Source organism: Salvelinus fontinalis, chromosome 25 (assembly GCF_029448725.1).
Source record: "Salvelinus fontinalis isolate EN_2023a chromosome 25, ASM2944872v1, whole genome shotgun sequence".
NCBI classification, from domain to species: domain Eukaryota; kingdom Metazoa; phylum Chordata; class Actinopteri; order Salmoniformes; family Salmonidae; genus Salvelinus; species Salvelinus fontinalis.
The window spans coordinates 22,362,002-22,389,456 of NC_074689.1; the positions used below are offsets into that span (position 1 = coordinate 22,362,002).

Sequence of the window (27,455 nt, forward strand, 5' to 3'; positions counted from 1 at the left end):
GATGGGCTTCACCTATGCCAGTCACCTCGTTAATCAGGATGGGCTTCACCTATGCCAGTCACCTCGTTAATCAGGATGGGCTTCACCTATGCCAGTCACCTCGTTAATCAGGATGGGCTTCACCTATGCCAGTCACCTCGTTAATCAGGATGGGCTTCACCTATGCCAGTCACCTCGTTAATCAGGATGGGCTTCACCTATGCCAGTCACCTCGTTAATCAGGATGGGCTTCACCTATGCCAGTCACCTCGTTAATCAGGATGGGCTTCACCTATGCTGGCCCAGCGAGTCATCTCATTTGTCAGGATGCGTTTCATCTGCGCAGGCCCAGCTGGTATTTAAGACCTGCTGGCCCAGGTTGGAGACGAGATGTTGGGAGAGATACACCTCATGCCCGCACCTGTTGTTTTCTCCCACAGTGCAGTTGGTGTGAGTTTTTCATATAGTTTGTATGTTCTCAGGCAAATCCAGTGGGAGTCCATTAAGACGTATTCTAACCCCCCCCCCCCCCCCCCCCCCAGTTTCATTTTGGTCAACATTTTGAGTTGGTGTTTTGGGAATGTAACATGTGGTTTGATACCAATCATTAATACCTAGCAATGTCATATATACAAATCATGTATTTAATGTGGGATTATTCATTTTTGTTTCTTGATTGTAATGTTTTGTTGCAGCCTTCTTTTTTGTGCAACATTCTTGTTTTATTGGGATGAAATTGTGATAGACATTTCTATACTTTTCTTTGCATAACAACTATCAGGATGAGAAAGAACAAGCTACTTCTGTACTTACCATGTTACCAAATATCAGAAGTCAGCAGTCAAACATCATGCAATATCCTTTTTATGCATTTTGGACATTTGTTTTTTTATGTTGACTGCTTTAAACGTCTTCTACTCCAGAAACACTTGAGCGATCGGGACCAAATGTTTTAAATAGCATCCATAGTCTTCAAATAATATTTTCCAGTACTCTAGCTCAAACAGTATGGCTGCTATAAGCCAATGAGCTTGCATGAATGGTTTTCCTGTCCAAATACCCCATAAGGCCAAACAATCATACTCTACAGGTTAGCTAGACTCACATCCCTGAGCATATGTGCTAAATTCCACGACTGCGTCAAACAGATCAAGAGATAAATATGTGCCAACTTGTGGTGGATCTGATTGTTCTTGCATATTTTGTGTCTTGACGGTGTTTGGAACATGTGTATAATGTTTTGTTTCAATGCAAATAACCGTGTCAGATTTATATGCATTTATGTGCCAGGTCACGCTCACTTGAAGCCATGTTGTGTGAGATGCTAGCCTGGAATAACATGTGCTGAGAGACCTTGGTCCATAGATACCATGCGCTGAGAGACCTTGGTCCATAGATACCATGCGTTGAGAGACCTTGGTCCATAGATACCATGCGTTGAGAGACCTTGGTCCATAGATACCATGCGTTGAGAGACCTTGGTCCATAGATACCATGCGTTGAGAGACCTTGGTCCATAGATACCATGCGTTGAGAGACCTTGGTCCATAGATACCATGCGTTGAGAGACCTTGGTCCATAGATACCATGCGTTGAGAGACCTTGGTCCATAGATACCATGCGTTGAGAGACCTTGGTCCATAGATACCATGCATTGAGAGACCTTGGTCCATAGATACCATGCGTTGAGAGACCTTGGTCCATAGATACCATGCATTGAGAGACCTTGGTCCATAGATACCATGCGCTGAGAGACCTTGGTCCATAGATACCATGCGTTGAGAGACCTTGGTCCATAGATACCATGCGTTGAGAGACCTTGGTCCATAGATACCATGCATTGAGAGACCTTGGTCCATAGATACCATGCGCTGAGAGACCTTGGTCCATAGATACCATGCGTTGAGAGACCTTGGTCCATAGATACCATGCGCTGAGAGACCTTGGTCCATAGATACCATGCGTTGAGAGACCTTGGTCCATAGATACCATGTATTAAGTTTCGTGCAGATCGGTTATTTGGTGCCAGAGGAGTAGTGTTTGTGTTAAAATTCTAAATGGTGGAAAATCCATCATGGCGGACCTTATGGGTCCTTGAGGTAAATGTGTTCCTTGTGGGGAGAGGGACCTATGTACCAAACTTCAGGAGTCTAGATCAAACGGGCGGGGTGAGGGGCGTGACCTTTCAAATTTAGCATTTTCAATTGGTTGTTAAAGCCTGACCATCTCATGGGAATTTGCATTTTTTTTTTACCAAATCGGCAGAAGAACGATAATAATAAACGGCAAGAAATACAATAGGGTTTCACCCATCTTCGCTGCTTGAACCCATAATAAGAACAATAATGTTAACTCATAAATTCATTAAAGTTAAGTGACTTTAAACTGGTTCATTTGAAATCATTTTATTTTAAATTTTACAGAAGAAATATAGCACAGATTATTACGTGTTTTTAAGATTAATATCCTAACAGATAAACATATAAAAAAGTGTAAAAACATCATTATTACAGAAATATATTTACACAAATACAGTCATTATGTTTACACAAATACAGTCATTATTTTTACACAAATATAGTCGTTATGTTTACACAAATATAGCTGCTTGGATCTTCTAAACATCAGGGAGAAATAGTATGGAGTCTTTGTTCCAAACATTTTTCCTTACCTGTGGGATTACTGACTAAAAACATACCTGGACAGTCACTGCTACAGGTGGGAATACACCCAGACATGGAAGGCGAGCCGGTATACTCTCTCGGTTCAGGATATGTCTCTACCGGCCCCCTCTGCCTGATTACTGACTAAAAACATACCTGGACAGTCACTGCTACAGGTGGGAATACACCCAGACATGGAAGGCGAGCCGGCGTACTCTCTAGGTTCAGGATATGTCTCTACCGGCCACCTCTAACTATAAATGTTAAATTGGAATCTCTATTGTCTTGTGAACATGTCATCTATCATTCCTCTTTCTAATCATCATTCTGAGATTCACCCTCAGTACTCAGAATTGATACCAATGTAGACAGTGTCCCATTGGGGTCCAGCAATGTAACCAGAGGCACATTCACACCCCTATCCTGAAAGATGAGGTTCTGCAGGGTCATGGCTAGCATTGAGTCGATGCCTAAGGCAGGGAGAGTAGAATTGTCATCTAACTCCTTCTTGTCAACACCAATTGTTTGACTCAGTACAGACCTGATGTATTCACGTGGGGATGATGGCACAGAAGTATGTTCAGACTGTGACTTTTGGAATTTGAGTTTTTGCACTGCCTCATCCACGAATGCAGTCATACGCATGGTCAATGATGCATTTTGAGAGAGGACATTGCTCATCATGTTCTTGATGTGAAACCTACATACAACCTGTTGGGGTTTGTTTAGCAAGAGGCATTGTTCCAAACTCTCATGAATCTCTGTAACATCCATCACCATCAATCCCCTTGTCTCCAGAAACCTGTGTAAATGATCCTTGTTAAGCAGGAGACCAAGGTTCAAAGCTCCCCAGTTGATGGATTGCCCAGATAGGCCAATATTCCGTCTATACTGACAGAAGTAGTCCAGGAATGAATTAGCTGCTGCATAGTTTGTTTGTGAGGCATTGCCAAGGAAAGAAGCGATGGAAGAGTAGCACACAAAGTAGTCTAACTTGCAGTGTTTTGTGGCGTGGTGCAGATTCAGAGCTCCATTCACCTTGGGCTTTAGGACTTTCTCAAAGTGGGATTTGTCAAGGTTTTCAATCAACCCATCATGCAGGACGACTGCACTGTGAAACACCCCTTTGATTGGCCAAGAGGGAAACTTCTGACCAATGAGACCAATCACTCTGAGCACATGCTCAGAGACAGAGACATCACATGCCATCCATACAATACGGGCACTCCATTGTCTCTCCAGAATGACTATCTCCTGCTGTATGTCTGGTGTGGGGCTACTTCTGGAGAGTATGACGATGTACTCTCCACCTTTCTTCGAAAGGAACTTCACTGTTTCAAACCCCAGCCCAGAGAGACCACCTGTGACAATGTACACAGACTTCTTCTGGAAAAGCGGGGTTGGTTTAGGCAGCAACTGAATGTTGGACAGTGCACCTTTGGAATCATCTTTACCCAGCGCCACAACAGACAGGGTCTTTGAGCTGAAGTACGACTCAGATTCCTCAACAGACAGGAAGTCAATGCTACCGGATGACATTCTCTGAAAGGTAGAGGTCTCTAGAGAAAATGATATCCTGTCCAAATGCATGGACTGGAGCCAGCGATGAATGTGTGGTCTCTTGGTAATGAGTGATCCCTTTTGTAAGATGCTGGACATCTGAAGAGTCTGTATGTGAACACTATCCTTAACATTCTGGAAAGCCCTCTGTTCAAGCGAGCAGTGGGACTGGGATTCACAGACAATGACAACATGTCTGACATCAGGACAATTGCTGACTTCTGCCAACAGAGATTTATCAAATGGTGGAAGGAGGAGAATTGCATCAACAAACATCCCATTGCACGGTGTCCCTACAATGGCCTTCCATCCTGATTTGTTTGCTGTTTGGATTAAGACCTTCAGCAGACTAGAGTCAGGAACAGAGGAGATGATGCTCAACCTTCTCTGTTGTTTGACTCTAGGTAACAGTCTGTGCAGTATTTCCCATGCCAGAACAAAGTAGGAGACACAAGGAGCCTCTTTCAGAAATGTGAGCCACTTTGTCTTGTAGCATGCTGCTTCGGGAATCACAATCTTAGAAGATGCAGCAATGGGATAACATGATACGACATGGTCTCCCACTTTCAGTTTGTTCACATTTTTCCCTACAGCTGTGACAGTACCACAGAAGTCAAGAACCAGGAGCTGGTGGTTCTGAGATGTGTGATTGTTCCAGTATATTGTCTGAGCATAGTTCAGGTCAGAGACACTGACAGGACAGTAGTCTGAGGAATGAACAGCTATCTTACTGAGCTGAATCTCAACTGATTTCTCTTGGATGTTTGTATCGTCAACATCACAGGGAACAGCAGACAAGCTAGTTATTCTGTACGGATCAGCAGTCTGAAAGATGCATGGCTCAGACATTGAAGAGAAAATCCTTCCCCCAGTGCTCTCAATGCTTCCAATGGGAGTATGTACAATATCAGGTTTCAAAATCAGCCCACCTTTCACAACCAACTCTGGGTATCTTTTGCAAGGGTATGACTGTAAGACCTGAGACAGAGCTCTGATGTCCTCTGTAGAGACAGAATTGATGTCAATCAGCTGGAAGGAAAGGTTTTCCATTTCTGCAGCACACGATCTAGTCATGCCTGACAGGACAAAGCCTGCGCTGATGTGGCCCACTGTGCTCTCCGCTGCCTTGTAGGTTATTACTCTGATGGAATTTGTAAATTGCATGGCCCTCAGTGCCAGGACAATTTTCCTGAACATCTCACAGCAGCTTACCATATTCTCCAGAACATACTCGGTTCTCAGTGACGTAACATCTTCCTGACCCCACACAAATAAGACCTCCTGAAAGTGTTTGTTGAGATCTGTGATATTAAGGTTTGCCAGGAGTGTAGGAAATCCATGGCTCAAGACCTCCTTAGATTGTGTGAAGGAGATGTATCTAGACTGTGAACTTAAGTGTGGTTGCATGGCTTTTGGAAGGCCTACCTGGTCAGAAAAGACCAAGGCCTTTGGTGCCTCACTGACATTAGAGGAATTGATATCCTCACAGACAACATTGAAGTCATTGTGGAAAAAGTATTCTTCAACAACATGAGAGCGGCTCCCAAGATATTTAATCATCACATGCTTAAGCTCAACCAAAACCCTTCCCTCTTTGTCTGTAAAGCAACCACATACTTCAAAGTGATCAACGCCTTCATCAACTGCTTTCAGATACACAATCATTTCCTCTAGCAGGGGTTCAAACACTGTCAAGCTGCCTATTTTGACAGGAAACCCGGGCCTTGAAGAGGATCTATATGCTACTGTAACAGGAGCGAGTTGCATCAGGAAGTCTAACACTACAGGGTGAATGCAGTATTCATGCAACTGAGACAGCAATTCCTCTGGAACTGTGACAACTGAAAAAGCCTCCTTAAACTCTTCACCATAGTGTACATCCCCCGTGTTCTGGAAAACAGTGCCATACTGAAACCCACCCAGAGCAATTTCAGTGTAGAACTTTTCAAAACTCAACACTGAATTGCATCTTTTGTAGATGGAGCTTAGCGAAATGTTCTGCTCTTCAGCTAGCTGTCCTCGCTTGCAAGTTATTGTACCTGATGCATGGTTTGTGGAGGGAGAATATATCTTAAAATGGATCTCATCCACTGCTGGTTCAAGTTGCACTTTAATCTCTGGTGCATTCTGGGTGAAAACATAGGGACTCTGAAAACTGATACTGACCAGCAGTGTGTTGAGTGGAACCTTTGGTTTGGCACTGGCCATGAAGGCAGCCAAACCCAACTCAATATAGAAGGCACCAGGGAGTATGGCAACACCATTGTGTTTATGCTCATGCAGGTAGGATACTGAGTCAGAAGACAGATCACAACTGAAGATATTGCTATCGCTAGCTGTATGAGTTAGCACAGGATGATTAGCTGATGTATGATGTACCTTTGATGCAGCAATGATAACATCTCTCTGAGTAGAATCAAACTGATACCTTGGGAAAGGTGTTGGTGAAGCCTCACGGCCTCTGTAGAACTGATCCCAGTCTACCTGAACCCCCAACTCAAACAGTTTGGACACAGTATTCAGCATTGTCTCATGATCTTTATCTGGCTGCACTGAGGACAGAACTATGGTGTCATTTCCCAGAGTCTCCTGGATGTTTCTTTGTAGAGCTCTTCTCGGGCCAATCTCCACAAAGACTACATTCTTTTTCTCTTTGGTTGCTGATCTCACTGCCTGTTCAAATGAAACTGGATCTCGAATGTTCCTGGCCCAGTATTTGCCTGTGCTGAAGTCCGTCTGCTCTACCTCCTTTCCTGTCACTGTGGAGAACAATTGTGTCTCAACATCATTGACCTGTAAAGAGCCAATACTGTCCTCTAGTTGAGACAGGATGGGATCCATCATCTGGCTGTGGTATGCAGCAGGGACATCCAAAACACGGAGGAACAGATTCTTACTCTTGACTGAGCTGCTCAGCTTTCGATGGAGAACGTCTATAGCCTCTGCATCACCTGAGAGGGTGCAGGACTGTGGGCTGTTGAAGGCAGCCAAGGAAATCTTATTTGAGTAGGAGGGAAGGAGGTTCAAGACCTCTGATACGACCATGTTACTGACCACAAGCATTTTCCCTCCTGTGACCTTATTCTGCAGAGTACTGCGGAAGTAGATCACGTTCACTGCATCCTCAAGGGACAACAGACCAGAGCAGTGGGCAGCAGCAACCTCTCCTACAGAGTGGCCAAGAATGGCATCAGGTTTGATGCCCCAGTGCTTGAAGAGACTGGCTATGCCAACCTGAATGGCAAAGAGGAGGGGCTGGACAACATCTGGTTTTGAAAGATCCTTACTCTCTGATTCACTCTCAAGTCTCTCTATGATACTCATGTTATTGAACTTTTGGAAAAGCTTCTCAATTTGGCTGATCTTCTGTCTGAACACAGGCTCATGTTTCAGGAGCTGCTGGCACATGCCTTGATAGGTTACACCGTTCCCACAGAAGACAAATACTAGCCTGGGATCTGAGTAAGATGGCGTTGTTACCTTGTTCATGGCAGACTTGAGTTGATCTTTTAGATCAGCCAGAGAGAGAGTTCTGAATGCTTTCCGATATCGATGTTTCAAGTGGCTTCTTCTACATGCAGATGTGTATGCAAGAGCTTCTAGATCCCCTTTGTTGTCTCTGTCTATCTGTTGAATTGTGTCCTCCATCATCATACTCATAGACTTTTCAGAACTGGCAGAGAGGACAAATAAATTGTGTGATTTCCTACCACTTTTTTGAGGAACATTTGACTGCTTGTGTTGTTTGACAATAACATGTGCATTTGTTCCTCCAAAACCAAAATTGTTTATTCCTGCAACTCTTGCAATAGAATCTCTCCACTTTTCTGCTTTAGTAGGAATCATTACATTCAAGGCTTTAGCATCTATACTGGCACTGTCCTCAGAGTAGAACAGTGAAGGGACAATGGTTTCATGTTTCATCATTAGGAGTACCTTGATTAGCCCTGCCACTCCAGCTGCAGATTCAGTGTGTCCAATGTTGCCTTTCACAGAGCCGATGAGGAGTGTCTCTGAACCTGGAGGTCTGGCTTTGGCAATGACTTTGGAGATGCTGCCTGCTTCTATGGGATCCCCCACTGGAGTTCCAGTCCCATGAGCCTCTATGTACTGGACCGATAACAGGTCAGACTCTGAATAGATTCCGCGCAGCAGCTCCTCTTGCTGGACCATGGATGGCTTGGTAATTGGAGTGACTGTGTGGCCATCTTGGTTTACAGCCGTGTTGCTTATGATGCCCCACACATGGTCATTCTCCTTGAGAGCCTGTGTCAAATAGAAATCAGTGTGTAGGGTTAAAAAAAAATCAAAGTGAGAGCAATTTTGTGACAGTGAAACAGAAAATAATTTACTTTTTTTAGTGGCTTCAGAAGAATAATCCCACAACCCTCTCCTCTGCCATAGCCATCTGCTTTGCTGGAGAAAGGTTTGCTGGTGCCTTCAGGTGAAATCATCTTTGCTTTGCTGAGAGCGACAAAGACTAGTGGCTGTATGATACAATTGACGCCACCACAAAGAGCCATCTCGCAGTCACCTGAGAAGCGAAAGCATACAGTATACAAATCTGTCAGATTATATTTTGTGATGAGAGCCACCATGCTTTTGCCTCTGCTTTGCTCTTCAGGACACTTTGACAGAGCTGCGGAAAAAGGGCTTTGTAAAATAAATCGGATTTTAGATTTTTTGTTGTTGTAGTGAATTCAGTCAGTGTGTAAGATTACATTTTGACAAAATGTTGCATGCGTTGTAAAACGTAGGTAAATGTGATACATTACACACCTTGTCTTATGGCTTGACAAGCTAAATGAAGAGCAACAAGGGATGAAGAGCAGGCACAGTCAATGGAGAGAGAGGGTCCAGTGAAGTTGAAGATGTAGGAGATTCTGTTGGCTGCTATACTCATAGAAAGTCCGGTGCCGGTGCAGTGGTTGATTAAATTTGGGTTCATAAATGCAGCAGATTGTTCATAATCTCTGTTCATAAGCCCTTGAATGAAAATAGGCACACATTATTGAAATAATACACAACTGACATTTTATTGTGTGTGGGCTTTCTTTCAATGGAGGACCAATGCAGTCAAAAATAGACAATAATACCGAAATTATTAAATAATCAATAGCCAATTCGCTTACATTACAATGTCTTTATAACTATGTCATTATTCCTGTAAATACAGTGTAACAAGTATTGTAAATACTAATTGTTACACTGTACAACATACTTATGATTAGGGTAAGGGCTAGGGTAAATGCTACCATATCCAGTTCACTTACATTTTTTGTCTTGCCCATTTGCCCTCTGAATGGCACATATGCGTAATCCATGTGTAATTTGTCTCAAGGCTTAAAAATCCTTATTTAACCTGTCAAATGTTCCCTTTATCTATTTCTGTTGCCAGAGCCTGAGCCCCTGCTTTACTAGACACCAGACATTTGCAGAGTGTCAGATGCTCCTAATCATTTCAATAAAACCTTGGCGTAAACAGTGCTGCTTCTCTTAAAGATGCACTATGCGGAAATATGCGGAACTATGCCGTTCCTATGCGGAAATATGCGGAACTATGCCGTTTTCCTGGTTGCTAACATTCTAATTTGCCTAATTTCAGTTTGTGACAAAACCAGCAAGTAGAGAATCATTGTACCATCTAAACATCTTCAAAGCGGCAATAAGTCACTTTTTTGGGGACCACTAAATTCACATAGTAATGTGAGTTATAGATCTGTCATCCTAATTGAAAGGAAGTCTAAGAAACGGTAGATCTGTTCTATGTGTGCTATTTCTATGCTTCCTGTTATGAAGTTTCGTTTTTGCATCTTTTACTTTTGGTTTTATACACCAGCTTCAAAACAGCTGAAAATATTATATTTTTGGTTATTGAAAAGATATGTCACAGCGGGTTAGATTGTACAATGATTCTCTACACTACACTTGTCACAAACTTAAATTAGGCGAACTATTCGAATTTTAGCAACCAGGAAATGGCGGAGCGATATCAGTATAGTGCATCTTTAAGAGGTTTATGCTGCTCAGCATATAAATTATGCTCTGTCGGTTACATTTTCTACATTTCAACACATAGTTTATGCCCAAGAACACTTGATAAACCGGCTTGTGCTCACGCTGGCTAAAAGTTATGCTGTAGGAAATAAAAAACCTAGCTCCCTACTATAGAAAGCGCCGTGCAGGGCTGTAGTCATGGAGCTAATTACACATTCAGGAGCCAGGGACAGCGGAACGAAAGGGGGTGCAGGACCTCCTATGAGTGCACACCATTTTCTTTTAATAATACTAAAGACATGTCATTTAAGTTAAATCTGTAAACATTTTTGGCTATTACCTTTTTTAATGTGATATTAAAACAACCAGGCATGATGTTTTTATCTGATTGTTAAACAAATCACTTAAAAAAGTAGGCTCCCTGCACATGTTTAATACAGTTTCTAAACAGTGCAGTGTGCACCCGCCATTCATCTTAAAACACCAAAAGGGTTATGACATTTGACGATTGTCATTAAGGCATAGTGTAGACTGAAGTGATTGGTTGATTCCACTGCTGTCACGGTCCCAGGAGGTCATCTCTGTCTACTCAGGCTACTTCCACCTCTATTTTAGAACATTTTCTGCCTACAACTTCAGACATTTTATAGGCTATTCGTTAGCCAACTTGCAGCTTCTCTTTTGTCATTAGGCCGACTTGTTGCCCTAGTAGAATTACCAGAAGAATGTCATAAATAAATAGAATGAATGCATCAGTAATAAGTCTAATCTAGTTGACATCGGCAAAGGTTCTCTCTTCCATTTCTGATTGGTTTAAAGGTTTTCTCTTCCGTTTCTGGGTGGGCAAAGGTTCTCTCTTCCATTTCTGATTGGTTTAAAGGTTTTCTCTTCCGTTTCTGGGTGGGCAAAGGTTCTCTCTTCCATTTCTGATTGGTTTAAAGGGTTTCTCTTCCGTTTCTGGGTGGGCAAAGGTTCTCTCTTCCATTTCTTATTGGTTTAAAGGTTTTCTCTTCCATTTCTGATTGGTTTAAAGGTTTTCTCTTCCATTTCTAAATGGGCAAAGGTTCTCTCTTCCATTTCTGCTCTCAGAGCAAGGACTTGTAGGGACCGTGGAGAAAATAGCAATAACTCTAAAACAGTGCATTTTTCCTGCAAAATGTCCAAAGAACATCAGTTTGACCAGTTTTAAGGAAACGGAAAGCTGTGAAAAACGGTCCAACATGAATCTGATAAGATTTCAGTTCGTCTTGGATGCATATTTTATGTGGTTAAAATAGCCTACTGTCAGCTTTTATGTCGTTGACAAAGACAGCATGTTTGCACAGTCCCTAACCACGCTTTCCCATTCTCTCAAGATGCTGAAAGAAATCATATATGAGACAAAATTCATATTTGATGTATAATTTAACTGCAATAAATACTATTATATTAGGCCACATGTGCGAGTTATAGTCCTACAGCCAGTATCCATGTTTCAGTTACTACTACGAGGCAAAAACATGATGTATTTTTAGTTCAGAGGAGCGGGGCAGCACTTCTGCGCTCTCTGCCAGGAGCTGATTTTCAAGAAAAGGAGACCAAAGGGCCACTACGATGGAGAATCAATTGCATATATTTGATTAAGGCATTTTATTTGATAAAATGAGATAAAACTGGTCGAAGGATGGCTAAATTTCATGCACAACAGTGTCATCTTGTGGCCGTAGAGGGAGTTTCTGGTGTTCTGGGGTAGTTTGGTGTTGCTTGGAGTATTTTGCTGCCATTAGAGGTATTTTGGGATGGTCTGGGGTATTTTGGAGTAGCTGTTTGGGGTAGTTGGGGTAATTTCTGGGAGGTTTTCGTAATTATTAAGGCCCAACATTTCCGTGGTCCAAATCGCCTTTGCATTCACATTGCTGTCTTTGTAGGAGAAAGCAGGATCATTTGATAAAATTGAAAATCGGTGAACGCACTTCTGAACAAGCCATACCATAAGATCCTTTTATGGGATACTGGCTGTGAAAACACCCTAAAATAACACATTATTATCCACTTTACCTATAAACACTCCTGTCTTGGTCCCACTGGCCTTCTCCATTGGCATCCCAGCATTCTCCAGAGCCCTGTATGTACACTGAAGAAGGAGTTTTTGCTGGGGGTCCATTTGTTCCACTTCAGTTTCAGTGATGCCAAAGAATTTGTGATCAAACTCATTAAACCTGCAAAATGATAAATAATTCAAAGGGGAACTCCAAGCAAACAACTGTCAGCAATGTTGTACCTCACACTCTTAGAAAAAACTGTTCCAAAAGGGTTCTTCAACTGTCCCCATAGGAGAGCCCTTTTAGGTTCCATGTAAAATGAAACCATTTGTGGAAAAGGGTTCTACCTGGAACCAAAAATAATCCTTCAAAGGGTTCTCCTATGGGTACAGCTGCCGGTGTTGTTGCCCTCCTTCGGCCTCCTTCACGTCTCCTGATGTACTGGCCTGTCTCCTGGTAGCGCCTCCATGCTCTGGACACTACGCTGACAGACACAGCAAACCTTCTTGCCACAGCTCGCATTGATGTGCTATCCTGGATGAGCTGCACTACCTGAGCCACTTGTCTGGGTTGTAGACTCCATCTCATGCTACCACTAGAGTGAAAGCACTGCCAGCATTCAAAAGTGACCAAAACATCAGCCAGGAATCATAGGAACTGAGAAGTGGTCTGTCATCACCACCTGCAGAACCACTCCTTTATTGGGGGTGTCTTGCTAATTGCCTATAATTTCCACCTTTTGTCTATTCCATTTGCACAACAGCATGTGACATTTATTGTCAATCAGTGTTGCTTCCTAAGTGGACAGTTTGATTTCACAGAAGTGTGATTGACTTGGAGTTACATTGTGTTGTTTAAGTGTTCCCTTTATTTTTTTGAGCAGTGTAGAAAGACCCTGATACCAGACAGTGGAAATGGTCATTGTCTCACTACTCCCGCCCCAATGAAGTAACATCCTATCAGGAACAACACAATCGAAATAGGAAAAATATAAATGAAAGAATATGACATATTACAAATTAAATAACATTTTAGACTAGAAATTGTTAAAAGGTTTAATTACAGACAATTACTTAGCAAAACTCTTCTGCGAAAATAACGTTTTTGAAGAACAACTTGAAATTAATTACCACATTTTACATGAAAGTGACGTGGATTGCAGCAACGTGAGACAATTTAAATATCATTATAAAACTAAGCACTCTGCATCTGTTTCTTTGGTTAAGATAACAACTTCCAAATTATAATAAATTAAAATCACTTGCTTCTGAGGGGGGTCTTGAACTGCGATATGCCACTGTTCAAATGTTGATGTTTCTCTGGAAACTTTTGTCTAGTTTCCATTTTGTTCCAGCAACGTCCCCAATTACGTTTTCAGGATGTTCTTAGAACATTGTGTCAGGGTCCCCTAGACATTTGTGTAGTTGTAGGGAATGTCCCTGGAACAAAATGGGAACTAGAAAAAAAACTTCCAGAGGACCATGATAAAACGTTCTGACCACTTAAAGTGACCATTTCGTGATGTTCCGGGGACGTCCTAACTCATTTTAGTTTTCAGGGACGTTCCCTTGGACCATCACGCAACGTCCTAATGACTAGTAAAATGAAAGTCCTGAGAACGTCCTAAAAAAGTCCTCACATGGTCCTCAATGACATCCTGGTGAGTTACAGGGAACTATACAAAGATCCCCCATTGAACATTCCCTTGGCATCATCATGCAACCTCTCCTCAGTGGCAGGTAGCCTAGCAGTTGAAGCATTGGGCCAGTAACCAAAAGGTTGCTTGTTCGAATTCCCAAGCCGACTAGGTGAAAAAAATCTGTCTATGCTCTTGAGCAAGGCACTTAACCCTAATTGCTACAGGTCGCCGTTGATAATGGCAGGCCCTGGCCGTGACCCCACTCTCTGATGGTGTATCAGGGAAAGTGGGATATGGACTTATTATAAAATACCTTATTATAAAGTTTTACTGCAACCAACACCGGGATCAGTGGTGAACATCCTCATCATGTTTTAATGTTGCCAGAACCATTTTAGATTGTCTGTGTGATGAAGGGGTGGGTCTGTGTGATGAAGGGTAGCCTAGTGGTTAGAGCGTTGGGCTAGTAACCGAAAGGTTGCAAGTTCAAATCCCCGAGCTGACAAGCTACAAATCTGTTGTTCTGCCCCTGAACAAGTTCCTAGGCTGTCATTAATCATCCGATTAATCAGTATCGGTATTGAAAAATCATAATCAGTCAACCTCTAGTCTGAGGTCTTGAGCTCTCTGGAGCAGGTTTCGTCAAGGATCTCTATTTTGCTCTGTTCATCTTTCCCTCGATCCTGACTAGTCTCCCAGTCCCTGCCGCTGAAAAACATTCCCATTTCCTACAGACGTGACACTTGGCATTCAGGCCAAAGAGTTCAGTCTTGGTTTCAGAGAATCTTGTTTCTCATGGCCTGTGAGTCCTTTAGGTGCCTTTTGGCAAACTCCAATCGGGCTGTCATGTGCCTTTTACTGAGGAGTGGCTTCCGTCTGGCCACTCTACCATAGAGGCCTGATTGGTGAAGTGCTGCAGAGATGGTTGTCCTTCTGGAAGGTTCTCCCATCTCCACAGAGGAACTCTGGAGCTCTGAGTGACCATCGGGTTCTTGGTCACCTCTCTGACCAAGGCCCTTCTGGAAGGTTCTCCCATCTCCACAGAGGAACTCTGGAGCTCTGAGTGACCATCGGGTTCTTGGTCACCTCTCTGACCAAGGCCCTTCTCCCCCAACGGCTCAGTTTGGCCGGGCAGCCAGCTCTAGGAAGAGTCTTGGTGGTTCCAAACTTCTTCCATTTAAGAATGTTGGAGGCCACTTTGTTCTTGGGGACCTTCAATGCTGCAGACATTTTTTGTACCCTTCCCCAGATATGTGCCTCGATTCAATCATGTCTCAGAGCTCTACGGACAATTCCTTTGACCTCATGGCTTGGTTTTTGCTCTGACATGCACTGTCAACTATGGGACATTATATAGACAGGTGTGTGCCTTTCCAAATCATGTCCAATCAATTGAATTTACCACCAAATAACTTTTAACCAAGCACACCTATTAATTGAAATGCATTCCAGGTGACTAACTCATGGAGCTGGCTGAGATGCCAAGAGTGTGCAAAGCTGTCATCAAGACAGTTTGAAGAATCTCAAATCTCAAATATATTTTGATTTGTTTAACACTTTTTTGGTTACTTCATGATTCCATATGTGTCATGTCATAGTTGATGTTTTCACTATTATTTTACAATGTAGAAAATAGTAAAAAATAAAGAAAACCCCTGGAATGAGTAGGTGTGTCCAAACTTTTGACGAGTACCAATTCCTCATGTCAATGATATAATCCCAGCAAACAGGAGATTAGGCATCGTTCCTGATAGTTCCCTTTAAAGGTTTCAGCAAGACTTTTTTCATTTTACCTTTATTTAACTAAGCAAGCTAGTTTTAAGAACACATTTTCAGAGCCAGAAATCTTGCTTGTTTGTAGGTGACCAAATACTTATTTTCCACCACAATTTGCAAATAAATTCCTTAAAAATCCTACAATGTGATTTTCTGGATTTTTTTTCTTCTCATTTTGTCTGTCATAGTTGAAGTGTACCTATGATGAAAATTACAGGCCTCTCTCATCTTTTTAAGTGGGAGAACTTGCACAATTGGTGGCTGACTAAATACTTTTTTGCCCCACTGTACTTGTGTATTGATTTTAAGAAAGGTATTGATGTTTATGGTTAGGTACACATTGGTGCAACGACAGTGCTTTTTTCGCAAATGCGTTTGTTAAATCACCCGTTTGGTGAAGTAGACTGTGATTCTATGATAAATTAACAGGCAAATAGGTCAATGTTCTAAAAGTATGCGGACAGCCATAATTAATACAGAAAGCAGACATTCACTTCAGATGACAAAAAGATTGTGTTTTGGAATCAAACTCTTCAAATGATTAATTGAGTAACAGTAGCAGTGGTAAATAAAAGAAATGGTCAGTGAATTTTCGTACTCACCCATCTATGAGAGCAGATTTGATAGTGTGAGACTTCCCAGGTTTTCTGTTGTCAGCATCATACCAGTAAGTACTGTTGAACCTCTCATCAGGGATTGGAACTGCACAGTTCTTCCCTTCCAGAAGAACCTTCCAGAAACTGTCAAGCCCCTCACCTGGAATTGAATATAGGTTGTATCAGAATCGGAAAATTATTCTAAATTGTTTCAACATTAATAAGTAATCAAAATATTAGTTTTACATCAAAGCATTCTTTTTCATACCAATAGTTATTTAACAAAATGTAGCTTGTCTGTAAATAAAACATTGCTTTAAAAGCATATTTGGATCAGATATTTAGATCATACCTAAGTTCGTAGATTGTCGCGGTTTAATAACCTCTGTAGTCTGAGGTTTTACATTGCTGACATTGTAATGATTTAATTAATCAACATAAATTGAGCAGCTTCTTATGGTTCTATAAGAGGTGAAAACATTCAATGACTGCATATAGCAATAACCAGTGATTTGCCTGGTGATTCTAGACCTTTCTTTACTCATACATCTGTACAGTAGTTATTTTGCTTTCCAGTCATCTCAAACTGCTTTAAAGTGAGTGAAAAGATATACTAAAATGAATGACAAATTCTTAAGAAAACTAGCTACATCACAAATAGATAAACTGTCAAACCTCCAGGGAAGCTGCATCCAATGCCAACAACTGCAATGGCTCCCTCTTCCTCCTCCATCCGGGCTCCCTCTTCCTCCTCCATCCTGGCTGTCTGTGACACACACCAGCTGGACACTGAAATGCATGCACTTATTTCTAAACCTCTAGTATAAACTAAACTCAGATAGAAGGTGCTCAATTTGTCTCCAGTTTCTTTGGCTCATTAGCAGTAGTAGTAGTAGTAGTAGTAGTAGTAGTAGTAGTAGTAGTAGTAGTAGTAGTAGTAGTAGTAGTAGTAGTAGTAGTAGTAGTAGTAGTAGTAGTAGTAGCAGTAGCAGTAGCAGTAGTAGTAGTAGTAGGTTGGTCTTTGAAGGATAGCTCAGAGCGCCTGCTCTTTTCAATCCAATTTCTCTTGCTTGGATTGGTCACCGTTTTGGGGCAGGAGTGAAGTGGGCAGGGCATTTGGTGTAAGAATTTGGTGTAAGAAAAGTAATTGGGAATATGAAAGATAATAAAAGAGATGCATAAAGGGTTTTAATAATGCTAATGTGTGAGAACAATTTGTTTTTGTGAAGAAATATTTAATTTTGTCGTAATAATACTGTAATGAAACAGGCAGGGAGCAGGTCTCGAACCCTCGACCTTCTAGCCCGAGGTCCGGCGCGCTATCGACTGTGCCGCAAAAGCATGCTCGAGCGGCAGAGTCGATTTCCGCGCTTATAAACACAGGGTCGTTACAATACTATACCATTTTTACATTGGTGCATCTGCATATTCTACAAAACCTAAACTAAAGAAAAGAGAGAGGGAAGTGAAAGACCCAAATAGAAAGTATGACGTAATGACGTGAGAAGTGGAGGAGGTGTGTCAGGGTAATAAGTTGGAATCCCCCTGACACTCTGCTTGTGGTACCATGTGACTTCTTTGAAGTCCTATACCGTTTCTTGTTAACAACATCTTGACCTACAGTAAAGCCTACAAGGCCTTACAATAGGCTAGCTAGTGACCCTACAATAGGCTAGCTAGTGACCCTACAATAGGCTAGCTAGTGACCCCACAATAGGCTAGCTAGTGACCCCACAATAGGCTAGCTAGTGACCCTACAATAGGCTAGCTAGTGACCCTACAATAGGCTAGCTAGTGACCCTACAATAGGCTAGCTAGTGACCCCACAATAGGCTAGCTAGTTACCCTACAATAGGCTAGCTAGTGACCCTACAATAGGCTAGCTAGTGACCCTACAATAGGCTAGCTAGTGACCCTACAATAGGGTAGCTAGTGACCCCACAATAGGCTAGCTAGTGACCCTACAATAGGCTAGCTAGTGACCCTACAATAGGCTAGCTATTGACCCTACAATAGGCTAGCTAGTGACCCTACAATAGGCTAGCTAGTGACCCCACAATAGGCTAGCTAGTGACCCTACAATAGGCTAACTAGTGACCCTACAATAGGCTAACTAGTGATCCCACAATAGGCTAGCTAGTGACCCTACAATAGGCTAGCTAGTGACCCTACAATAGGCTAGCTAGTGACCCTACAATAGGGTAGCTAGTGACCCCACAATAGGCTAGCTAGTGACCCTACAACAGGCTAACTAGTGACCCTACAATAGGCTAACTAGTGACCCTACAATAAGATAGCTAGCCACTTTACATTAAGCTAGCAACTCTACATTAGGCTAGCTAGTGACCTTACAATAGGTCAACTAGTGACCCTACAGTAGCTATAGACTAGTTAGCAACCCTATGTCAAAGAGAAAGCTGTATCTGTAACAACAAAACATTATTTATGAAAAACAACCTATTAATATTGTTTTTGAAAACTAAACTTTGTTTGCGAGCAGGATAGCTGTACGTTTATGGTTGACGCAGCTTATTTGCCATTAGCTAATCGGCATTCTTAACGAGTTCAAAGCCAATAAACGTACACAACTCGTTGCTCCCAGTTTACAAGTAGTATTTTCAGAGTTTCCCACTTGTTATGCAGCCTGCCCAGAGAGAGAACATTGCATTGAGGGTTTTATAATGGACTTGAGTACAGATTTTGACAACGATTTTTACATGTTGCTCCCAAACGTATTGTAACGACCCTGGGTTTATAAGCGCGGAAATCGACTCTGCCGCTCGAGCATGCTTTTGCGGCACAGGCGATAGCGCGCCGGACCTCGGGCTAGGAGGTCGAGTGTTCGAGACCTGCTCCCTGCTGTTTCATTACAGTATATTACGGTATGAACAATATAGTATTCACGGAAAGGATTCAAGCCCTTTCTATCTTTCCAAATGTTGTTACCTTACAGCCTTATTCTAAAATGGATTAAATAAAACATGTTCCTCATTATTGCTGTGTCGATCACAAAATTCTTGACAAATTATTGTGGACCTGTTAGCAAATCATTTTATTAGACTTTTCACCCAAGGACGGTTTTAGTCAACAACTGTGTTACCGAATGGTCTGTGCCAGGCATGACTAGTAACATAGCAGTCATTCTGGATACAATGTTAAACATGTCCCCCTTCACTTAAATGCACTTGGTATCCTGCGACAGTATCAGGTAACATATTTATAATTTCCAAGTTTTCATCTCTTGCAAAAGTACAGCTTTCTCTTTGACATAGGGTTGCTAACTAGTCTATAGCTACTGTAGGGTCACTAGTTGACCTATTGTAAGGTCACTAGCTAGCCTAATGTAGAGTTGCTAGCTTAATGTAAAGTGGCTAGCTATCTTATTGTAGGGTCACTAGTTAGCCTATTGTAGGGTCACTAGTTAGCCTGTTGTAGGGTCACTAGCTAGCCTATTGTGGGGTCACTAGCTAGCCTATTGTAGGGTCACTAGCTAGCCTATTGTAGGGTCACTAGCTAGCCTATTGTGGGGTCACTAGCTAGCCTATTGTAGGGTCACTAGCTAGCCTATTGTAGGGTCCCTAGCTAGCCTATTGTAGGGTCACTAGCTAGCCTATTGTAGGGTCACTAGTTAGCCTATTGTAGGGTCACTAGCTAGCCTATTGTGGGGTCACTAGCTAGCCTATTGTAGGGTCCCTAGCTAGCCTATTGTAGGGTCCCTAGCTAGCCTATTGTAGGGTCACTAGCTAGCCTATTGTAGGGTCACTAGCTAGCCTATTGTGGGGTCACTAGCTAGCCTATTGTAGGGTCACTAGCTAGCCTATTGTAGGGTCACTAGCTAGCCTATTGTAGGGTCACTAGCTAGCCTATTGTAGGGTCACTAGCTAGCCTATTGTAGGGTCACTAGCTAGCCTATTGTAGGGTCCCTAGCTAGCCTATTGTAGGGTCACTAGCTAGCCTATTGTAGGGTCCCTAGCTAGCCTATTGTAGGGTCACTAGCTAGCCTATTGTAGGGTCACTAGCTAGCCTATTGTAGGGTCACTAGCTAGCCTATTGTGGGGTCACTAGCTAGTCTATTGTAGGGTCACTAGCTAGCCTATTGTAGGGTCAATAGCTAGCCTATTGTAGGGTCACTAGCTAGCCTATTGTAGGGTCACTAGCTAGCCTATTGTAGGGTCACTAGCTAGCCTATTGTAGGGTCCCTAGCTAGCCTATTGTAGGGTCACTAGCTAGCCTATTGTAGGGTCACTAGCTAGCCTATTGTAGGGTCACTAGCTAGCCTATTTTAGGGTCACTAGCTAGCCTATTGTAGGGTCACTAGCTAGCCTATTGTAAGGCCTTGTAGGCTTGACTGTAGGTTGTAGGGTCACTAGTTGACCTATTGTAAGGTCACTAGCTTGCCTAATGTAGAGTTGCTAGCTTAATGTAAAGTTGATAGCTATCTTATTGTAGGGTCACTAGTTAGCCGATTGTAGGGTCACTAGCAAGCCTATTGTAGGGTCACTAGTTAGCCTATTGTAGGATCACTAGTTAGCCTATTGTAGGGTCACTAGTTAGCCTATTGTAGGGTCACTAGCTAGCCTATTGTGGGGTCACTAGCTAGCCTATTGTAGGGTCACTAGCTAGCCTATTGTGGGGTCACTAGCTACCCTATTGTAGGGTCACTAGCTAGCCTATTGTAGGGTCACTAGCTAGCCTATTGTAGGGTCACTAGCTAGCCTATTGTAGGGTAACTAGCTAGCCTATTGTGGGGTCACTAGCTAGCCTATTGTAGGGTCACTAGCTAGCCTATTGTAGGGTTACTAGCTAGCCTATTGTAGGGTCACTAGCTAGCCTATTGTGGGGTCACTAGCTAGCCTATTGTGGGGTCACTAGCTAGCCTATTGTAGGGTAACTAGCTAGCCTATTGTGGGGTCACTAGCTAGCCTATTGTAGGGTCACTAGCTAGCCTATTGTAGGGTTACTAGCTAGCCTATTGTAGGGTCACTAGCTAGCCTATTGTGGGGTCACTAGCTAGCCTATTGTAGGGTCACTAGCTAGCCTATTGTAAGGCCTTGTAGGCTTTACTGTAGGTCAAGATGTTGTTAACAAGAAACGGTATAGGACTTCAAAGAAGTCACATGGTACCACAAGCAGAGTGTCAGGGGGATTCCAATTTATTACCCTGACACACCTCCTCCACTTCTCACGTCATTACGTCATACTTTCTATTTGGGTCTTTCACTTCCCTCTCTCTTTTCTTTAGTTTAGGTTTTGTAGAATATGCAGATGCACCAATGTAAAAATAGTATAGTATATTACGGTATGAACAATATAGTATTCACGGAAAGGATTCAAGCCCTTTCTATCTTTCCAAATGTTGTTACCTTACAGCCTTATTCTAAAATGGATTAAATAAAACATGTTCCTCATTATTGCTGTGTCGATCACAAAATTCTTGACAAATTATTGTGGACCTGTTAGCAAATCATTTTATTAGACTTTTCACCCAAGGACGGTTTTAGTCAACAACTGTGTTACCGAATGGTCTGTGCCAGGCATGACTAGTAACATAGCAGTCATTCTGGATACAATGTTAAACATGTCCCCCTTCACTTAAATGCACTTGGTATCCTGCGACAGTATCAGGTAACATATTTATCATTTCCAAGTTTTCATCTCTTGCAAAAGTACAGCTTTCTCTTTGACATAGGGTTGCTAACTAGTCTATAGCTACTGTAGGGTCACTAGTTGACCTATTGTAAGGTCACTAGCTAGCCTAATGTAGAGTTGCTAGCTTAATGTAAAGTGGCTAGCTATCTTATTGTAGGGTCACTAGTTAGCCTATTGTAGGGTCACTAGTTAGCCTGTTGTAGGGTCACTAGCTAGCCTATTGTAGGGTCACTAGCTAGCCTATTGTGGGGTCACTAGCTAGCCTATTGTAGGGTCCCTAGCTAGCCTATTGTAGGGTCCCTAGCTAGCCTATTGTAGGGTCACTAGCTAGCCTATTGTAGGGTCACTAGCTAGCCTATTGTGGGGTCACTAGCTAGCCTATTGTAGGGTCACTAGCTAGCCTATTGTAGGGTCACTAGCTAGCCTATTGTAGGGTCACTAGCTAGCCTATTGTGGGGTCACTAGCTAGCCTATTGTAGGGTCACTAGCTAGCCTATTGTAGGGTCAATAGCTAGCCTATTGTAGGGTCACTATCTAGCCTATTGTAGGGTCACTAGCTAGCCTATTGTAGGGTCACTAGCTAGCCTATTGTAGGGTCCCTAGCTAGCCTATTGTAGGGTCACTAGCTAGCCTATTGTAGGGTCACTAGCTAGCCTATTGTAGGGTCACTAGCTAGCCTATTGTAGGGTCACTAGCTAGCCTATTGTAGGGTCACTAGCTAGCCTATTGTAAGGCCTTGTAGGCTTGACTGTAGGTTGTAGGGTCACTAGTTGACCTATTGTAAGGTCACTAGCTTGCCTAATGTAGAGTTGCTAGCTTAATGTAAAGTGGATAGCTATCTTATTGTAGGGTCACTAGTTAGCCGATTGTAGGGTCACTAGCAAGCCTATTGTAGGGTCACTAGTTAGCCTATTGTAGGATCACTAGTTAGCCTATTGTAGGGTCACTAGTTAGCCTATTGTAGGGTCACTAGCTAGCCTATTGTGGGGTCACTAGCTAGCCTATTGTAGGGTCACTAGCTAGCCTATTGTAGGGTCAATAGCTAGCCTATTGTAGGGTCACTAGCTAGCCTATTGTAGGGTCACTAGCTAGCCTATTGTGGGGTCACTAGCTACCCTATTGTAGGGTCACTAGCTAGCCTATTGTAGGGTCACTAGCTAGCCTATTGTAGGGTAACTAGCTAGCCTATTGTAGGGTCACTAGCTAGCCTATTGTAGGGTAACTAGCTAGCCTATTGTAGGGTCACTAGCTAGCCTATTGTAGGGTCACTAGCTAGCCTATTGTAGGGTCACTAGCTAGCCTATTGTAGGGTCACTAGCTAGCCTATTGTGGGGTCACTAGCTAGCCTATTGTGGGGTCACTAGCTAGCCTATTGTAGGGTCACTAGCTAGCCTATTGTAGGGTCACTAGCTAGCCTATTGTAGGGTCACTAGCTAGCCTATTGTAAGGCCTTGTAGGCTTTACTGTAGGTCAAGATGTTGTTAACAAGAAACGGTATAGGACTTCAAAGAAGTCACATGGTACCACAAGCAAAGTGTCAGGGGGATTCCTACTTATTACCCTGACACAGCTCCTCCACTTCTCACGTCATTACGTCATACTTCCTATTTGGGTCTTTCACTTCCCTCTCTCTTTTTTTTTTAGGTTTTGTAGAATATGCAGATGCACCAAATGTATAAATAGTATAGTATATTACGGTATGAACAATATAGTATTCACGGAAAGGATTCAAGCCCTTTCTATCTTTCCAAATGTTGTTACCTTACAGCCTTATTCTAAAATGGATTAAATAAAACATGTTCCTCATTATTGCTGTGTCGATCACAAAATTCTTGACAAATTATTGTGGACCTGTTAGCAAATCATTTTATTAGACTTTTCACCCAAGGACGGTTTTAGTCAACAACTGTGTTACCGAATGGTCTGTGCCAGGCATGACTAGTAACATAGCAGTCATTCTGGATACAATGTTAAACATGTCCCCCTTCACTTAAATGCACTTGGTATCCTGCGACAGTATCAGGTAACATATTTATCATTTCCAAGTTTTCATCTCTTGCAAAAGTACAGCTTTCTCTTTGACATAGGGTTGCTAACTAGTCTATAGCTATTGTAGGGTCACTAGTTGACCTATTGTAAGGTCACTAGCTAGCCTAATGTATAGTTGCTAGCTTAATGTAAAGTGGCTAGCTATCTTATTGTAGGGTCACTAGTTAGCCGATTGTAGGGTCACTAGCAAGCCTGTTGTAGGGTCACTAGTAATGCATCCTAAAAACAATGCATGCCCTTCATGGCCAGTTGTCTTTGTGCTCTTCTGCCAACATGATGAGTAGGCCTAACGAACAGTTAAAGCACTAGCCTATGTCAGTCTACTATCTCCCATGGTACAAAAGTCGACCTATTCTATTCTGTGCAAGAAATAAATATTCCAAACATAGTCTTGGACAGTTGTGGGATGCAATAGATCCCAAATGAATACAACCACTAGAATTTAAAAAAAACTATTTGATGCAATGTGGCTGATGCAACAGACTTTTAGCTTAAAATGTTGATCAACTATTAGGCTTCTTCACATTATAAGCGCAGCAATGTGCACACGGCAGTAGGCTATAAACACAAATGTTCCATTAGCGGAAAACACCATTATCCCAAGTGACCGCAAATGCAACTATGCATGTAATGCTTTTATTATGAAGGTGCATTTTTATAGTGAAAATGATCTTCCCCAAACTTGAAACTCACACGCTGCTTATGTATGTAGTTATGCTCTACAACCCTTGTAAAGCAGATTAATGTGCTTAATTTTAAGAAGTTATTTGGCCATTTTAGTTGTGATACAAACCTTATTAAAACATATAGGCCTGTGGGCTAGGCTACATGAGGTGTGATACAAACCTTATTAAAACATATAGGCCTATGGGCTGGGCTACATGAGGTGTGATACTAACCTTATTAAAACATATAGGCCTATGGCCTCGGCTACATGAGGTGTGATACAAATCTTATTAAAACATATAGGCCTATGGGCTGGGCTACATGAGGTGTGATACTAACCTTATTAAAACATATAGGCCTATGGGCTAGGCAACATGAGGTGTGATACAAATCTTATTAAAACATATAGGCCTATGGGCTAGGCTACATGAGGTGTGATACTAACCTTATTAAAACATATAGACCTATGGGCTAGGCTACATGAGGTGTGATACAAATCTTATTAAAACATATAGGCCTATGGGGTGGGCTACATGAGGTGTGATACTAACCTTATTAAAACATATAGGCCTATGGGCTGGGCTACATGAGGTGTGATACAAACCTTATTAAAACATATAGGCCTATGGCCTGGGCTACATGAGGTGTGATACAAACCTTATTAAAACATATAGGCCTATGGGCTGGGCTACATGAGGTGTGATACAAACCTTATTAAAACATATAGGCCTATGGGCTGGGCTACATGAGGTGTGATACAAACCTTATTAAAACATATAGGCCTATGGGCTGGGCTACATGAGGTGTGATACAAACCTTATTAAAACATATAGGCCTATGGGCTAGGCTACATGAGGTGTGATACTAACCTTATTAAAACATATAGGCCTATGGGCTGGGCTACATGAGGTGTGATACTAACCTTATTAAAACATATAGGCCTATGGCCTCGGCTACATGAGGTGTGATACAAATCTTATTAAAACATATAGGCCTATGGGCTAGGCTACATGAGGTGTGATACAAATCTTATTAAAACATATAGGCCTATGGGCTAGGCTACATGAGGTGTGATACTAACCTTATTAAAACATATAGACCTATGGGCTAGGCTACATGAGGTGTGATACAAATCTTATTAAAACATATAGGCCTATGGGCTGGGCTACATGAGGTGTGATACTAACCTTATTAAAACATATAGGCCTATGGGCTGGGCTACATGAGGTGTGATACAAACCTTATTAAAACATATAGGCCTATGGCCTGGGCTACATGAGGTGTGATACAAACCTTATTAAAACATATAGGCCTATGGGCTGGGCTACATGAGGTGTGATACAAACCTTATTAAAACATATAGGCCTATGGGCTGGGCTACATGAGGTGTGATACAAACCTTATTAAAACATATAGGCCTATGGGCTAGGCTACATGAGGTGTGATACTAACCTTATTAAAACATATAGGCCTATGGGCTAGGCTACATGAGGTGTGATACTAACCTTATTAAAACATATAGGCCTGTGGGCTGGGCTACATGAGGTGTGATACTAACCTTATTAAAACATATAGGCCTGTGGGCTAGGCTACATGAGGTGTGATACTAACCTTATTACAACATATAGGCCTATGGGCTAGGCAACATGAGGTGTGTGACTAACCTTATTAAAACATATAGGCCAATGGGCTCGGCTACATGAGGTGTGATACTAATCTTATTAAAACATATAGGCCTGTGGGCTAGGCTACATGAGGTGTGATACTAACCTTATTAAAACATATAGGCCTATGGGCTAGGCTACATGAGGTGTGATACAAATCTTATTAAAACATATAGGCCTATGGGCTGGACTACATGACTGTGTTTCGAAAAAGTCTAGGAAAAAATGGGTTTGTTTCTTATGCTGGGCATCATTCACAAGTGATAATATATAATTCACAACTGATAGGCTAATATTGTAACCCATCAGACTATTCTTGATTTAATCTTGTCTTTACATATACTAAATATTATATATGTGACATTTGTTTTAATTTAGAATGGACCATTATCATGCACCTGTCTCGAAACAGAGGCAGCGGGAAAAAATGTAATCTATGCACTTAAATAGCGAATGGAGGTTACTTTTTCCCATGATTGATTTTCATGCCAGCCAGGTAGGCTATACTCCTGTTGTAAATAGAAGCAATGTACTTAATATTAGGGAAGTTGAGAAATAAATATAGTAGGCCAAGCCTATAGAAAGCTGATGGGATCCTCCTCTTTTTATTAGTGGCCATCACTCTGTTTTCTCACGCAACTGCGTAGCCTATATAAATGTTGGCCAACATGAGCTCATGAGCTCTCATGAAGTGTTTGATTAGATTTTTGAACACATTTGCATTGATTTCAGATTGATTAGAGGGACAATAGAGTGCTGAGTACCCGGCAGTTAGCAAGTCTGTTAGTCTACTAATGAACAGCAGTAGCATCAGAGCTAGAAAGAGCCTAATTGCCGTGACTAAACGGTCATTTGGAATTTGACTGCCTTCATGACTTGTGACCGCCGGTGTGTCGGTAAAATGGTCACTGCAACAGCCCTATTCCTCATCAATCTACACACAATACCCCATAATGACAAAGCGAAACAGGTTTTGACATTTTTGCACATTTATTAAAAATAAAAACATAAGTATTAAGACCCTTTGCTATGAGACTCAAAATTGAGCTCAGGTGCATCCTGTTTTCATTGATCATCCTTGAGATGTTTCTACAACTTGATTGGAGTCCACCTGTTGTAAATTCAATTGATTGGACATGATTTGGTAAGGGACACACCTGTCTATGTAAGGTCTCACAGTTGACACTGCATGTCAG

The 27,455-nt window shown here is 42.1% G+C and overlaps 1 protein-coding gene across 2 annotated transcripts; it reads right to left on the bottom strand.

Annotated features, from left to right (window-relative positions):
* Positions 1 to 2,418: 2,418 nt before the first annotated feature.
* On the bottom strand, positions 2,419 to 17,235 carry LOC129822994 (uncharacterized). Of its 2 annotated transcripts, XM_055881640.1 has the most exons (6): positions 16,907 to 17,235; positions 16,238 to 16,391; positions 12,237 to 12,397; positions 8,982 to 9,188; positions 8,555 to 8,736; positions 2,419 to 8,468 (listed from the first exon to the last, which is right to left on the bottom strand). In XM_055881640.1, exons 1-6 carry the CDS (start codon positions 16,986 to 16,988, stop codon positions 2,958 to 2,960), a joined length of 6,297 nt encoding a protein of 2,098 aa, XP_055737615.1. In that variant the 5' UTR covers positions 16,989 to 17,235; the 3' UTR covers positions 2,419 to 2,957. The 2 variants fall into 2 exon arrangements, with proteins under 2 accessions (XP_055737615.1, XP_055737616.1); XM_055881641.1 differs by lacking the exons at positions 12,237 to 12,397; positions 16,238 to 16,391; positions 16,907 to 17,235 and adding an exon at positions 9,476 to 12,180.
* Between the last annotated feature and the right edge of the window lie 10,220 nt (positions 17,236 to 27,455).